The sequence below is a fragment of the Chanodichthys erythropterus genome, chromosome 15, assembly GCF_024489055.1.
Source record: "Chanodichthys erythropterus isolate Z2021 chromosome 15, ASM2448905v1, whole genome shotgun sequence".
Taxonomy (NCBI): domain Eukaryota; kingdom Metazoa; phylum Chordata; class Actinopteri; order Cypriniformes; family Xenocyprididae; genus Chanodichthys; species Chanodichthys erythropterus.
This window is the reverse complement of record NC_090235.1, coordinates 3,662,680-3,679,735: the sequence shown is the minus strand read 5'-3', so window position 1 is coordinate 3,679,735 and position 17,056 is coordinate 3,662,680. Positions and strand designations below refer to the sequence as shown.

At 36.9% G+C, this 17,056-nt stretch overlaps 1 protein-coding gene across 2 annotated transcripts in view; it reads right to left on the bottom strand.

The window, feature by feature from the left end:
• The window catches only part of arhgef2a (Rho guanine nucleotide exchange factor (GEF) 2a), a 69,968-nt gene extending 53,402 nt beyond the window's left edge, over positions 1 to 16,566 (bottom strand). For both annotated transcript variants that reach the window (XM_067411368.1, XM_067411369.1), the window contains exons 1-7: positions 16,337 to 16,566; positions 3,836 to 3,898; positions 3,516 to 3,721; positions 2,270 to 2,444; positions 1,269 to 1,374; positions 781 to 820; positions 552 to 693 (exon numbers count right to left, since the gene is read on the bottom strand). In XM_067411368.1, coding sequence (XP_067267469.1) covers positions 552 to 693; positions 781 to 820; positions 1,269 to 1,374; positions 2,270 to 2,444; positions 3,516 to 3,721; positions 3,836 to 3,871 — 705 coding nt within the window. In that variant the 5' untranslated portion in view covers positions 3,872 to 3,898; positions 16,337 to 16,566. The remainder of the gene's footprint in view (positions 1 to 551; positions 694 to 780; positions 821 to 1,268; positions 1,375 to 2,269; positions 2,445 to 3,515; positions 3,722 to 3,835; positions 3,899 to 16,336) is intronic.
• Positions 16,567 to 17,056: the final 490 nt, after the last annotated feature.

The window sequence follows — 17,056 nt, the reverse complement described above, 5'->3', positions numbered from 1 at the left end:
GGACTTTCTGATTTACTTTAAAAAAAAAATGTTTTGAAACATTTTTGAATTTAATAAAAGAAATTATTATGGTTTTGATAAGACATTAAACCTGTAAAATCTGTGGCAGTTTCTTATCAATTTTGGAGCTGGCTTCTAAGTTAGCAACAGTGAGTCAGCATTTGCCAGGTTCTTATGATTCATGGCAAGCTGGAGTCTCATTCTGAGCATAAACAGAGCTGTGGAATTAAAACTGAGAGCTAAATGAAAGTTTAAACTGTTTATCATTAGAACAAGAACTAATAATAAAGGCAGAAACTGAAATGTTAGACAAAACGAGTGGAGAAGGGACACACAAGGTTTGATGTCAATTATCAAGCTCTCTAATAAGCACGACTGTCTCACTCTGCCCTCTGTTGGACTGAAATAACACCGTCTGGTTCCACTGCAATAAAATGCTGCATGCAACTGGTAACACTTCACTTCTGATGAAAGATTAACACAACCACCCAGCAGAAATCATAATTAACGTCAACTGATTTGCTTTCTGACAAAGAAAGCTGGGCCCATACCTTGCGAATTGCGGTCATCTTGCGTAGGAAGCTCAGCGTTCGTCCCAGGGGATTTCCTGATGCGTCTTTGCTTTCATCCCCCTCAGCCTTTATTTGTCCTCTTTCTATATCCCAGCCCAGAGCAGCATACTCACTGTCTATACTGTACCAGAAAAAAGGTGAAATGGTTGCATTAAAAGTATAGATATTTACAATATGTCAAAAGGCATTGCCTGATTAAAACACACACCTGTGAGATGAACCTCCAATCTGGTGGTACGAAACACTCTCTAGATCACATCGAACAAGACAAGAAAAAGGTTCTCATTAATTTAAGGAAATAAAACTTGAACAAGCACATGATGTAATGCCGTCATCTCACCGTTAGTTTCAGTTTCAGAACAAGGCAGAAATAAAGAGTCAAAAACAGTGAATATAAAAATATTATAACACTTTTTATTTTAAAGAAACAGGGAAAAGTACACTACTATTCAAGTGTTTGGAGTTGGTAAGAATTTTAATGTTTTTGAAAGAAGTCTCTTATCCTCACCACGGCTGCATTTATTTGGTCAAAAATACAGTAAAACAGTAAGAATTTATTTCTTACAAAAAAAAACCTTACTGACCCCAAACTTTTGAACAGTAGTGTATATAATAAAACTTTAACAACAAAAAGAATTCATAATTTCATTTAAATGAGTTCTTATGAATGGAAAATCCCAAACACACTTAACTGACCATGGCAGTAGGAGCGTGGACGAGGGGCGGAGCTCTTAGGCATCTGTTGCATCATACACAGGCTGGGGGCGGAGACACTGCAGCCATGCATCTGATTTGACTGCTCCTGAGACAAAGTTTTAGAAAGAATGAAAAAACAAACAAACAAACAAACAAACAAACAAACAAACAAACAAAAACATACTAGTTAACAGACTTGCCTAAATAAAAAATAAAAATATTTCATATGCACTATCGATCAAAAAACTGGGGTCGGTAAGATTTTTTAATGTTTTTTAAAAAGAAGTCTCTAATGCTGCATTTATTTGATCAAAATACAGCAAAAACATAATATTGTGAAACATTATTAAAAGTTAAAAATAACTTTGCTATCAAAAAAATGTATTAAAAGAAAAAAAGTTGAATTTTCAGCAGTCATTCAGGACTACACGTTTTTTTTTTTTCATTTCAAAATTCCCTACTTTTCTAGACTAAAATTTCCAAACCTAGCTATAGATTTTTCAGACCATATTTAACATAAATGGTTCATACCGCATTATATTAGTACAATCATCTATAAATATTTTTCATTTTCTCTTTTTGTCATTGGTTTTCTCGAAGTGATAACATGCACTTACATGATGAGAAGAACCTAAAACACTTCATAACCTGCATAAAATAACCTCTGACATATTGGTTTGATAATGTAAATAAATATGGGTCGAATTTATTGCCATCTACTGTAAATCCAAATGCGTCAGCAGCGTTATTTTATTTTGCTTAAGAAATATACATAAAATACAGTCTGAAACTCTTTAAATTTGTTAGTTTTTTTCCCTTTTTCAAAATATGATCAGTGAAATGAGGTGCTGAACCTTGATCTCTGAAAGTCAAAAGAAAAAATGTACATTTATGTATATTTATATTGTCTATGGGGTTTGCAGTTTCAGCAAGGATGCTGCCTTAGAAGTTTCATGTACACACAGCAATACAGCTCATTAGTTGTGTGCGCATGTTCTAACCTCCAGCACTGATCGATGATGTTCCTGATACTCTGCACCAACTTCCTCCTCTGTAAGTGACGTCAGGGAGGCTTGAGTGATAGACCTGCGATGGACTTCACGGGCTCTCTTTGACCTCAGTGCACCGTTCAGCACTAAAGACATCTCATCTGGGTCCAGATCTTCTAAACTCACACTGAAAAAGAGACAGAATCAACACTAAATTCACATACATTGTTATTGCATGACATGATACAATAACTCTTGGCAAGTAATTGTAGGTCAGATTTGTTTTTGTAGTCTGATAAGTATCTTTACAGAGCAACCACAAATTATAACTTCCACAGTACATCTGCAATAACATAAACAAACATACACATACTTATGTAAACGCACACACATATATACAAACTCAATACATTAAAGTTTTAAAAGCTTCAATCTCACTTGTTTCTCTTCCTTGGGTTGATTTTAAGTCAGTTACACTAACCAGAAAACGACCCAAACTGCAGTGTAATGTTAGCTCCCTACCGGAGAGACCCATGCATGTCTGTGTGTGTGTGAGTCTCTGTCTCCTCACTGAATACATTGGCACTGGCTGGTAGTGATCTCACAATAATAGTCCACAGAGAGACACAGTAGAGGCCCTATATCAGCACAGTTCTGGACGAATGCGTGTGTGTGTCTCTGTGTTTGTGTGTGTGTTCTTGTATATATGGTTTATGAGGACACAAATGTATATAATGACATGGGTACTACAACGTAAACATGGTTTATGAGGACACTTCCTGATGGGTAGGTTTATGGATGGGATAGTCTAAAAGAATAGAAAACACAGTTTGTGCAGTATTATGCAGTACAGTAACTTACGCCTATGGAGAGTTCCCGTAAACCACGTGTGTGCGCGTGTGTGTGTGCGTGAGAGAGAGACAGAATATGTTTATACAATTTGGATTATATTCAAATTGTCCACTAAGTTAGTCCGATAACTTAAAGTTCATTTATAAAGCACATTTCTGATACAGCTAGTGCACCCCAAAGTGCTGTACATGGACTATTGCAACAACAAATACATTACTAAAGATAAAAACTATAATACAACCATAGTTCTCAAAAAAAAAAGAAGGAAAAAAAGACCACAACTATCATGGTAATATTAAATATTTTGGTTTAAAGAACTGTTTTTTTTTTTTTTTCTCAATTCAGGCAGAGTTCACTTGGAGCATTTTGAAGTACTGAAGTGCCACAGAGGTAAATGTGTTTTCACCTGCGCGTGTCATTAGGTGGATATCCCTGTGCCACGGCTCCAGGTTCCCAGCTGTGTCTCCTCCAGGGGTCGATCTGAGTCAGGTGACGAGTAGCAGGGGAGCGTAAGGTCACGGCCGGAGGACAAGTAGAGATTGGTGGAGAGCAGTGAGGAGGTGAGAATGAAGAACATGAAGGACGAGGAGAGGGAGGAGGAGTTCTCGACATCTGAGTGTAATGAGTAAGAAAATGAACAAATGAGTTTGTGTTGTAAAGTGTTCATTTGAACAATTCATGTTAACATACACAGTTCTTTCCTCACACAGAAACACAATTTCCTACCGTGTCCATAAGGTCAGGCAGCTCCTCAGGGCCCATACTCAGATTATAGCTTCACTGCTCCCCCTACAGATCAAAATATGACATTACTATTCCTTAAAGGATTAGTTCACTTCAGAATTAAAATTTCCTGATCATTTATTCACACCCATGTCATCCAAGAAGTTTATGTCTTTCTTTCTTCAGTCGAAAAGAAATTAAGGTTTTTGAGGAAAACATTCCAGGATTTTTCTCCATATAGTGGACTTCTACAGCTACCAACTTCAAAGGGCTCTACACGATCCCAAACGAGGAATAAGGATCTTATCTAGCGAAACAATCAGTCATTTTCTTAAAAAAAAAAAAAAAAACGTTTTAACCACAAAATCTCATCTTGCACTGCTCTGCCATGCACCATGCACTACGTAATTATGCTGGAAAAGTCACGTGTGACGTAGGGGAAGTACCGAGCAAGTGTTTACAAAGCGAACGTGCAAAAACTAAGTCAAACCAGACTCCAAAAAAAAGACCCTATAGATAGTTTTTTCAAGCACATTATTACGATCTATATTTACGTTTTAGTCATGCGCCCTCTAGCTGGTGTAAAAATAATGACAGTGTCGTGTTAAGTCTGTTGCCATGAAATAACGTATGACTGTCATTACCAATTAATATGTGTTCATTTAAATGCAATGTGTGGACTTTTTACACCATTTGTCCTATTTGCATTTAGCAAAACTCATTTTTTATTAATGACTAAACCTACACCTACCCCATCCCTAAACCTACCCTTAGTGATTTATAGTGCATATACACTCTATGAGCATGTGCGTTCCCTGGAATCGAACCCACGATCACATGACTGAATATTGTTGCATATTGCAATGCTCTATAATTTGAGCTATGCGAAACCCGAAATATGACGTAGATAAAATGGTACAATGCATTAAAATGAAAGTGTCCTGTTGTCGATAGGGGCGCAACTTTACCAAACGCTCCTATGGGTCGTATTTCAGGGAAGTGACAAATGACCTATATGGGCGTATTGGTTGGAGGACATGTTGGCCAAACGGCCTTTGCAAAAAAAAAAGAAAAAAAAAAGAAGCTAAAACAATGATGTTGGACGATTTTGAAGTTGGAGAACATGAGATTTTTTCGTCCTACCGCGGTACTTCTGCCTACCTTTCCAAAGTGATTGCATTATGTATGGTGCATCACAGAGATAGTGCAAGATGAGCATTTGTGTTTAAAAGGTATATCATTTTGGGGGGTTTTTTTAGAAAATGACCAATCATTTAGCTAGATAAGACCCTTAATCGTCATATGGGATAGTGTAGAGCCCTTTGAAGCTGCACAGAAACAACAATTTGGATCTTCAACCTGTTGGTAAATGTTGAAGTCCACTATATGGAAAAAAATCCTGGAATGTTTCCTCAAAAAGCATAATTTCTTTTTGACTGATGAAAGACATAAACATCTTGAATGACATGGGGCCGAAATTTTAATTCTGAAGTGAAGTAATTCTTTAAGAATGTGCTTGGGTAAAATAGTTGAAAAAACAAACAAACATAACAAAAAAAAAGTCATATCCAATACATCTGCTACAGATCCGAACCATTTTTTTTAATGCCATGTCAGCAGCAAGGCTATCTTCATGGCGAGAATAAAGTGAATATCAAAAGTAATACAATTTAAGAAACCATTAGGCATTTAATTTAAAATAATACCAATTTTACAATGCATTCAGGTGACTAGAAGTTTAACAGTCTTTGGAGTTTAACACGCTATAATTTCACAGTAGCTTCCCCAACACTGATATACCTGTGATGTACATGTACAGTAAATTATATAAGTAATTAATAACAACATTATTACATTGAAGAAAATGTGAGTGGTGCAAAACTTGCTAGCACAATGCTATGAATGGTTGCCAGGAAATTATATGGTTACAAAAGTGTGCACACAAAAGTGTGTGAACATTGTTTGTTTTTTTAAACACACTGTTATCTGGTTGCCAAGGTGTGTTGGATGGTTGCTAGGTAGCTCTTTTCAGGCCAAGTCAAAAATCTCTAGCTATGCCTCAGTTCTCTCCTGTATCAGCTTGTTTCCACCACTAAATAAGTGTCAGAATAGCAAGATATAAACTCGCAATTCAGACAAAATAAAGGCAGTCTTTTTTCCCCCTCACAAGGAATTTCGGACTTTTTTTCTCAGAATTGTGAGATATAAATTCGCATTGTGAGATAAAAAGTTGCAATTATGTTGTTGTTGTTTTTTTTCCATGGCAGAAACTGATGTGCTCGTTTTGTTAAATGTAGTCAGGTTCAGGGCCGTCCCAAGCATAGGGCAGGGCCCAATGCGAGTTAGAGGAAGCGGCCCCCCCTCGGTCGGTCCATTTGCAAACGCATTCTGGAGGGGTGGGTCCCTAAAGCGCGGGCTAGTGCGGTCACACCAGTTTCACCACCCTAAGGACAGCCCTGATCAGGTTTATGCAGTCATATCAAATTTTTCTGACTTCTATACATCCAGTTAATTAGATGTATTGCTAGGATGTGTAACAACTGTAGGATGTGTAAATAAGCTTGTTATCTGTTATTACATCACAGTTCAGTTTACAGCTGCATTAAAAGTCCAGCATATGACAGAATTCATCCAATTATAAAAGCTTTCGGGGTCATTGCACTTTTAGTAAAAATGTGTCGTAACCTCACAGTGTTTTAATTCCAATCCCAGGGAGTTTATGGAAAGTAAGTGATGACGTGGAAACAGCTTTCGTTCATGTTTTCACTGTTTATCTCTTATTTTACCTCCCTCTTCCCCTCGGTCTGGTTATCTCATATTACATAACACTGTTTTGAAACCGTCTGAAGTTGTTCTTCCATCCTTTTCTTTATTTCCATTCTATCAGGAATGCATTGTGAAGCACACATAGGCCTATATAAAAGCATTTCCTCTTATGAATAATGGTTTCAGTCTCTCTAGTATTCCAGTTTGCAACACACATTAAAAGTTAGTAATGTTCTGCACATAATTAGTCTATGAATGTACACGCCATAAAGACACGGTCTGCCAACAGGTCAAGATAAGGTTGTCATTACTTCTGTTCCACACCTTTGTGTATGCAAGCACGTACAATGAGAGAAATTAAACTGACTGTAGAAATAATTTCTACAGTGGTGGTTGAGGAGATTCCCCCTTCAATATGTAAAGCGCTTTGAGTGCCCAGAAAGGCGCTATATAAATGTAAGGATTATTATTATTATCATTATATTATATAAAGAGAATGTAGAGGTTGAGATTGTTGCGATCGAAGTTCATGATTTTGTTTCCTAGCAACAAAACTGTTGTGGCACTATGTGTAATGCTAATCAATTACGCATCTTTGTTCTTAAACAGTACATTTCTACCATCACAATTTTTTTTAAAAGGCATAGCTCACCCAAATATTAAAATCATGTAATTTACTCACAGCGTTTTTTTTTTAAACATTGGAAAACAAAGTAGGCAGTTACAATGAATGGGGACACGATTGATCAAACTTCAAAAAGGAAACAAAAGCACCATAAAAGCATCTTAAAAGTGCTCCATATGACAAATGGGCTTTATAGCCTTCTAAAGTCTATGTGATGAAATAGACTGATTTTAATTCGTAATTCACCGACAATCTTTGTTAGACTTTATTTTAAGGTGTCCTTGTTAGTTACAGTGCAATTATACATATTGTGTAATATTAATTTACTAAATGTAGGGTTAGGAACAGGGTTTTGTTTGGGTTAGTTGCATGTAATTGACCCTGCGTTCCATTCGGAAGGGCTCATCCCTATGCCCTAATCCCTTCAAAGGGTTTACCTAGAGTGAGAGCTTCGAAGGGATGAAGGGTGCATGGGTCAAAAAAACTCCCTCTGAACGATGAGTAGATTGTGGAAGCTGTGCCTTTGTTTAACGTTAGTTTATTTATTTATTTTTGGTTTATCGCACCACAGCCAATGGATATTACTTTATAAGCAATTGGTTTTAAATGAATACATTTTGCCTATGCATAATTCATGTCATGTAGTTCTAAATTATTTGTTCTCATGCACATTTTGTCATGCATATTTAATAAACTTATTTGTTTGTTTTATTGGCCTAATGTATTCATTTCATTTGCCAAGAGTCCACCACATTTTTACCTTACTGTATGTTCATTAGTGGTTACCATTTCCCTTTCTGAACAAGTCAGGGTTTCCAATACAAATACCACTAAAATGATAACAAAATTTATGTATAGTAGCGTGTTTTGGCTCTCCTGTACCCAGTTATATGTCCGTCAGTTATACCCTTCGTAATCCTTCATTCCGAAGGGCCCTTTGAAGAGCACTTTGGTTTGGTGGCCATGATTGTTTTCACTCCAAATTGCCCTTCGGAGGGTGATATATCCCATTTGGAACGCACCGTGAGTCAAGGAGTTCAACTAAAAAACCAAAATCAATTTGATTCTTAAATGAATCATTCATTTTTGAATCAACTGATTCAATGAATAGGCTAGATCTGAAAATATTAGTGAAAAATCTAAAGTTTACATAGGATGCCTAAAGGTTTTTTTCTCATCCGGAGTCACAATGCAAGGGCGAAATCACTGATTACATTGGTTATAAGAACTAATAGATATATTAATAATAAAATAATGCAAAAAATATACTTTTATAGCTGATATTTTGGCTGCTAAATTTTCACCTTTGGGTGTGGCAAAAAGTACATTTTGGACTCTCTGTGGAATCTGCTCGACTCAGTTGTCATAACATTTAAAATTCCACAAGATCATCACAAGATTACTGATGATAACATAATCACGTTTTGTCACTGTGAAGGCAGCCAGCACATTTTTTTTCCTCCAGACACACGAGAACAGCAACTGTCTTTTATACACCCTCTTACCCCTCCTTCTCAGTCTTTCACTCCTCCACCGCTCTTGGGCCTCTTTTCCACTCCTCTCACTGATATATTTATTCGTTATTGCATACTTTTGACCTTCTTTCTCTTCCTCTGTCTGTATCCACCCTAACTTAAGAGTCTAACCCCAAACAATGAATAGATCAAATTAAAGCCAGTTTCATTGCTCAACAGAGGCGTGGAAATGGATGGAGGTTTTTTTTATTGAACATATCTGATGTCTTTAAAGGTGAGGTGATTTCTGCAGCTCTAACACTGCAATGGAATGGAAAAAAAAAGACCGAATCACTCTGTCCATCTGCCATTGGACAAATAAACAAATCTGCCTCAGGTACACCACTGGTTAAGCCAACATTGCTGTGCTAGCTGGGATGCTTTAAAAAAACGATAACAAAAAAAACATGTTTGGGATGGAATATTAACTTATGACTTTTAGAAAAAAAAATTAAAATAGATTCATATGATTTAGATTGTGGGGGGTTGCTGACAAAAAACATTTGGTTATATTATACAATAAAAAAAAAAAACATTTATTCAGCAAGGATGCATTAAAATTGATCTAAACATGTTTATAATGTATATAAATATAAAAATGTGTAAAGGAGTCAAAACAGCGGCGAGAATCCCTCTGTCACACACATTATGTTTTATTAACGTAGTTCAGGAGGAACAAGTCAAATAATCTACCCAATCATTACGTCATCTTAATGATTACGTCATCTCAACCAGCTGTCAACAATCTGTAATCAACGTATCTACCCAATCGGCATGAGTTCAGGCCTGTATATAATCGCAGTCAAAACTCACCCAAGGATCCTCGACAGTTTCCAGAATCCCTCCACCACCCCGTCTCCTCACACTCTCTTGGTTACTCTGTGTTCGGGCCGATTACCGAGCTCGGAGCCCTCTCCCCGGACAGAACGCCAAATACGTTTACCAATTTATTTACCTGACTTCTTTGTAAGTGTGAACTCGTGAAATAAACGATCTGCTGAGAGGAGACACGCATCTGATGCCTGTGATGGACAAACTTGCGATGTGAAAAAACGATATGCGTGAGGATTCTGTCCTTTCTAGGGTTTCATCTTCCTGTTTTTGGTTCTTTTACATGTTTTTGGTCCGTGTTGCGTTCATATATCATTCGAACCGCAGCAGAGTTCGTTTGGAAGCAGACCGAGATCCATCTTTTCAGCGGTCTGGGTCCGCTTGTTTGGTGCGCACCAGGGTTCAGACGGCAGCGTTCACATGTTCAAATGAACCGCACTAACAGAGCAATCGCACCAGACTGTGCGAAGTGTGAATGGTTGTTTACGATTTCACTTTTTTACTAACTTTAGTTAGTGTGTAATGTAGTGTAAAACAACGTCTGCAAATGTAGGACGCTAAAAGTTTAATGCAAAGGGAGATATTTTTCTTTTAAAGAATTCTCTGTTTAAGGACATCACAAACCCTAAAATGTACATAAACCCTGCCCCCGAGAACACGCAACAAAGAGGCGAGGCCATGTTGGGATGCTTTAGAGAAGAGGAAGAGTTGTTGTAGTAGAGTGTTGTTGCCATGCCGTCATTTAAAAATTGTTGTGTCTTTGCTCACACCCAAATCGGGGCAAATTTGACATGCTATATTAAATGCTCTGTGGGGTATTTTGAGCTGAAACTTCACAGCAAATACGTGATGCTATCATGTCAATATGGACCAAATTCGCTGAGTAATGTTTCCAGCACCTTGTTGAATCTATAACACGTAGAATTAAGACAAGTCAAAAGGGGGTCCAACTCGGTACTAGCAAGCTGTACCTAATAAAGTGGCCGGTGAGTGTAAAACATTAAAAGTTTTCAACTGTAGTATTGTTGCCAAAAGGTCAAAAGTAAAAAAAAACCTACATGCAAGGTAAAACCTGCTTCTAGTACAACCGCTTGACAAAGCTTGTATTGTTCATTACTTTCTATGAATCACACAACATTTTGTTTTGATGGCTCAAAGGCAGCAACTTTCTGTCCAAGCTTTCTTTTAAATGTCCTGCGATTTTCTTACAGCCTATGTTTTTATATTCCCCTCCCTTCTTTCAGAATCCACTGATGTCATGTTCACACTAGGTCCCTCTCCCAAAGAGCAAACATGCTGGACAATGGGAGAAAGGATGTGTGCAGTGAGTCAGGGTGAACTACAGGTCGTGCAGCTGTGTGCGAGTGTGTATACATACGCATGTGTGTGTGAGTCGAATCAGTGGTGATTGAAGGTGCATCACTGGCACACTGCGCTCAGTTCATGACTCACCTGAAAGCTGTCACCAGAATTAGCATCCAAAACCAAGGCAACTGCACTTTTGACATTTCAACAGAGCCTTTGAATTGTACTGCAGAGAAATATAATCTGATGACTTCATTTTACAACCGAATCAAAGTGAGGGAAATTTTGCAACTGGTTGTGGTCGCCTGGTAAATAGAAAATTATAGTCAGTCTGCAGGACTAATTTTATGAATTAGGCCATCAAAGAAGCCAATGCACCGACACAAAATATTTTAAAATGACAGTTCACTTAAATTACAATTGTAATGTTTTACTCATTCATATTGTTCCAAACCTGTATGACTTTCTTCTGTGGAACACAATAGGAGATGTTTTTAAAGGTGCCATCAAATGTTTTTTTACAAGATGTAATATAAGTCTAAGGTGTCCCCAGAATGTGTCTGTGAAGTTTCAGCACAAAATACCCCATGGATTTTTTTTAATTAATTTTTTTAACTGCCCATTTTGGGGCATCATTAAATATGAGCCGATTTATGCTGCTGCCACTTTAATTCTCATGCTCTCCGCCCACGGAGCTCGCGCTTGCCTTGAACAGTGCATAAACAAAGTTTACACAGCTAATATAACCCTCAAATGGATCTTTACAAAGTGTTCGGCATGCATGCGGCATGCATGCGTTGGATTATGTAGTCAGTATTATATACTGTTATATTGTTTACATTTGATTCTGAATGAGTTTGAGGCTAAGTTCTTGCTTGCTTACCTAGTCTGATGATTCAGCTGTGCAGATCCAGACGTTAATACTGGCTGCCCTTGTCTAATGCCTTTCATAATGTTGGGAACATGGGCTGGCATATGCAAATATTGGGGGCGTACACCCCGACTGTTATGTAATAGTCGGTGTTGTGTTGAGATTCGCCTGTTCTTCGGAGGTCTTTTAAACAAATGAGATTTATATAAGAAGGAGGAAACAATGGAGTTTGAGACTCACTGTATGTAATTTCCATGTACTGAACTATTGTTATTTAACTATGCCAAGATAAATTCAATTTTTAATTCGAGGGCACCTTTAAAAATGTTCAGTCTAAAATAAAAAGTGATTATTTACTCACTCTGGGGTTGTTGTATGCTGGATGCCCTTCTCTCTTTTTCAGAACACAAAAAGGATAAAAAAAAAATAAATAAAAAAAAAAAACACTTACGCACGTCCATTAGGGCTGTGACAAATATCGCAATTCGTAGATCGATATTCCGATATTTTCCGAATACATCGCGATTCTCTCTTGAATTGATTCTGAGCTTAGTTTTTAACAGCAGATGGCGCTCTACACCAGTTTTTTAACCGCATGCTCAAAAGCTCACAAAGAAGAGTGCTGAAGAGCGTTCGACTGAATCTGAGAATGTACTTGCACCTCAGAATGCTTTTAGGATGTGAAGTTAATGTAAACAGCCCACTGAAAACACCCTTGTAATTCGCGTCAACCTTTTTGAACTTTATGAATGATTATTTTATAGAAGGTTCAAGAGGTATGTGTAAGGATTATGGCTGTTTCTAAAGTATGCAGTGTAGGGCTGCAACGATTAATCGCGATTAATCGTTTGCAAAATAAAAGTCTGTGTTTACGTAATATATACAGCTATGGAAAAAATTAAGAGACCACTCCAAGTTCAGAAATCAATGTTAAGTGGTCTCTTAATTTTTTCCATAGCTGTATGTGTGTGTTCTGTGTATAATAATTATGTATATATAAATACACACACATTCATGTATATATTTAAGAAAAATTTTATATTTATATACAAAATATTTATGTTTATATGTAATATAAAATATATATAAATATATATATTTATAATACATGCATATATTTCTAAACTTTATACCTATATGTGTGTGTATTTATATATACATAATTATTATACACAGAACACACACATATATATTACGTAAACACAGACTTTTATTTTGCAAACGATTAATCGTGATTAATCGTTGCAGCCCTAATGCAGTGCCATCTGCTGTTAAAAACTAAGCTCAGAATCAATTCAAGAGAGAATCACGATATATCCTGAAAAAATCAGCATTGATACAGAATCATTTCTTGATTTGCGATGCATAGTTATATTGTCCCAGCTAGACATGTGCCGCTATCCGGTAATACGATATATCACGATATACTATGACAACACTTTTTTTTTTGCAACTTATTTCAATATAGTGATAAAACCGTATACTGTGATAAAAGCTTCAGCAATTAATCGCAACATGAAAATTTGACACCGTCACATGCCTAGCCCCAGCCCTATTGTCCACATCATGACAGTGAATAGTGACCTGCATCAAACAGAAAATGCTGTTTTAATGCTCTATAATGTGGCGTGACAGATCTCAGTATAGGCGCCTCAGTTCAAGCGACGGCACGGAGCTCAAGTGAAAGCAATCATCCCTTCCTCTTCAGTACTAGTTACAGAATAAACATGAATGAAAATCTGATCATATCTCGCGTAATCGCTCAAGTGTTTCAACAGCAGAAATCAATAAAACAGCTTGTAAATAATGTTATGTGGCATTTACCTCAGAAAAACCATTCAGTGTCCAAAGATTCTTAGTTCGCCAGAGAAATGAACTCTTTCGCTTAATATTTGCACTATTAATTATATTTTACTTAAACTGTTAGTGATGTCTTGATTATTTGATGTACGTTTAAATACATCTGTCATGAAAATGACAGCCACTGTGTATAAATTATTATATTTCAACAACTAATAGGAGTAAAAATGTAATTTTATAATTAAATTTAGAAGTTATTGCAAAAACTGCCTTATGTGCATGTTTGCATGCAATTTGTCATTGGAGTGTTGATTAGTTAATTATTAGGCTATATCTAAAAATAAATAGCAGTTGAATTTAGGAAATAGTTTGGGCTCTGTTGTTAACTATTAATATTATAGTAATGATCAAGTAAGGGCTCCCTATACAGTTTATAGCATTAGCAGTCATTTGCTAATTGTTTTTATCCCTTAAGAAACTTTTAGTTATAATTTAATTTATTTATAAAGACAGACACAATTTGTTTAGTAAAACACTACCGAACCCATACCGAACCGTAACTTCAAAACTGAGGTACGTACCGAACCCTGAGTTTTGTGTACCGTTAAAATATTTTGCTAAAGGAAGCAGCGCTACACAGAATTAAACATAAAAAACAATGTCAGTGTCACAGTGTCAAATAAAATACAACTTCAATTTCTACTAAAGCAGCTATGTTTTTACTCGCATCTGACCTTAATGGACTGAACAGAAGGAATGAAACAGAGAAGATGTCCACATCAAAGAAGGTGGAGACTCATAGCACATCACCTACCTGTTACGTACATGTGTACACCACAGACTAGTAGTTGGAAGGTGTTTACCAGCCAAAACTAACTTTTTCGGAACTTCTAACTCCGGAAATGAACTTCATTTTGGCCTATTATTGTTCTAAATGGCATCACATCAGTTCATTCTTTTATTTCGCTTAAAGTACATTAAGGCCTTTACTTCCATTTCTCTGAAGATGTCTACCCCCCCTCGCCAGCTTGTGTGCTGTCAGTCACCAAGTGACTATAAACATGCCCACCACCCCCTTCCCTTTGTCACCCTTAACTCTATTTATCTCCTCTTCCTTTTATTATTCGCTGAGAAGAAGGCCACATGTAGTCTCAGAGGGGGTTCTAAGTAATACAGAGCTCTGAATAGCACTTACTAATGACTAGATTTCTGTTTGCCAAGGTTAAGGGGTTTCCTGACTTTGAACAATTCAAGATCAACTGATGAAAAGCACTTCAAGTTCTCAAATATATAAAGTGTCATATTCAAATAATCTCAAGATTCATTGTAAAGGCATTAGTTCAAGAAACTTTAAAAGGTCAAAAGATCAAAAGCACTGATATTTATCAAAGGAAATGACCTCACCTCAAAAGATCAGAAATCAATGTATTCACAAGCAGATCAACTGTTTCTGAGAATCTGCGTAAACATAGCCATTTTGTTAAGATCTACACTAGACACACTAGCAGTTAGTCAAGATGCAGTCAGTCCTACTTTTCAGTATCAAATTAGGCCAATCTACATTTTTATCTAAGTTATGAATAGTCTTAAAAAAAAATTGATGACTAACTTGTAAGACTAGTCTTAGCAGTTTATGCATCCGGCCCCAGATCTTTAAGCACAATGAAGTGGAACTGTGTGACTTCCAAGCAAGCATTCTGGTCATATTTGCAGCAGTGTTTATGATACGCTGACTTCTACGGTACTCCCCCACATAATGACGCCGTCAACAACAACTGCACCAATAACACACTTGAGACTCAGTCAGGCCACACACATTCATTGGGTTCACTGACCTCTGCTCATCATTTCCCATTTTCTTATTGCCTTAAATGTCATTTCATTGCCATTTACTGCTCTGTCTCCTTTTAAGTTACTTTACTTTTTTTAAAGATAACAAACACAAAATAAATAATAATAATACATATAAAAAAAATAATAATGGATAAATAAAATTAAATGGCTTATAATCTCAAATGACATTTAAATAAAAATTATTTTATCTTTATACGCTATATATGAGTATTAATTTAAGAGTTTGCCTATGCATTCTTTTAGAAAGTGATGTTTGTCTTTTTAATATATGTTACACTTTCATCTGTCACCATCTCCAAAGCAAAAAGATCCTGATCCTGCTTAGTTCATGATCTTTTCTGTGTCAATTTCACCCCTAACCTCTGCTTTCCCTAGTTCAGTCCTCTTTTCTCATTCTCTCTCCATGAAGTCATGTTTTTAAACAGGACTCCATAGGCAAGAAAACCAGCAGGCCCTCACAAAGGTCTCAGGTAGCACAGGGGCCCCTGGAGATTACAGATATAGGGCCAGACACAAAAAGCTTTCTTTCGCACACTCAATTACACATTCTCAACATCCAAATAGAATTTCATTCTCCTAATCCTTTTCTTCACTCGTAACTGCCGTCATTGTTTACAGAAAGAATACAGAACTGGTTATGCGCACACATGCACACGCATAATTAACTATTCAACAAACGTAAGGGATTATTAAACATTTTTGTTCTCCGAACTATTAAAAAAGAAAACTGTAGGCTATACTGCAGGAAATGTACATTTTCGTGTCTTTTCATTAATTTTGGTAAAGTAGAAGAAGTGAAGAAGAAGTAATTGCACTTAAAAGAGTTAACGTTAGTTAGCCTGTGTTCTGCTGTTACTTATTTGCTCTTTACAATGTGATTGTTTAACTGTACCAGACAGTCATTGAGTAGTCCCACTTAATAAACTTTAATAACTTACCTGTCTGCTGTGATGTTCTGTTTATATTATATCCTAACGTCTTTCAATTTCACCCAGACGCTCCTCGATGTTTACTTCCTCTTCAAAAACCTTTAAAATCCTCTTTGTGTGCTCATTTTATCTAAGCGGCGTTGACAAAATGGTTTCCGAGACGTTTTTAATCATGAAATTCCCGGACAAACTCCGGTAAAGTACATCATCATATCCTCGTTCGCCGGGAGTAACTGTGCTCGCTCTCGCGGCCTCTGACCGTGGCGCCGTCGCCGCGCCCACATCCGTGACGAGGTCACAGGTCCAGGTGTGCTGTAGCAGGACTGTATTTATGGCCATATAATTTAGAAAACACACTCCACTCGCGCGTGTGTGTGGGTGTGTGTACCCTATTTGTAGTCTACAACTTTGTAATGACCGGTTTGAGAGGACAAAGATAGTTAAGTGAGGACATTTTGGCCGGTCCTCACTTTCTGATACACCTTTAAAAGCCTGTTTGAGGGTCAAAACTTGATTTTAGGGATAATGTTACATATAAAGAGGTTAAGGGTATGTTTAGGGTAAGATTTCGGGTTAGGCACAGTGATGGAATACTATCATGCTATAGCATTCGTATTTTATGTTATGTTTTGTCAATTTATTAGATTTCCCAGCCCTGGAAATCACACTTTTGAAATTCCCCGATATTTCCTGGCTTTTCATGATGATGGAAACCCTGATATGTGCAAC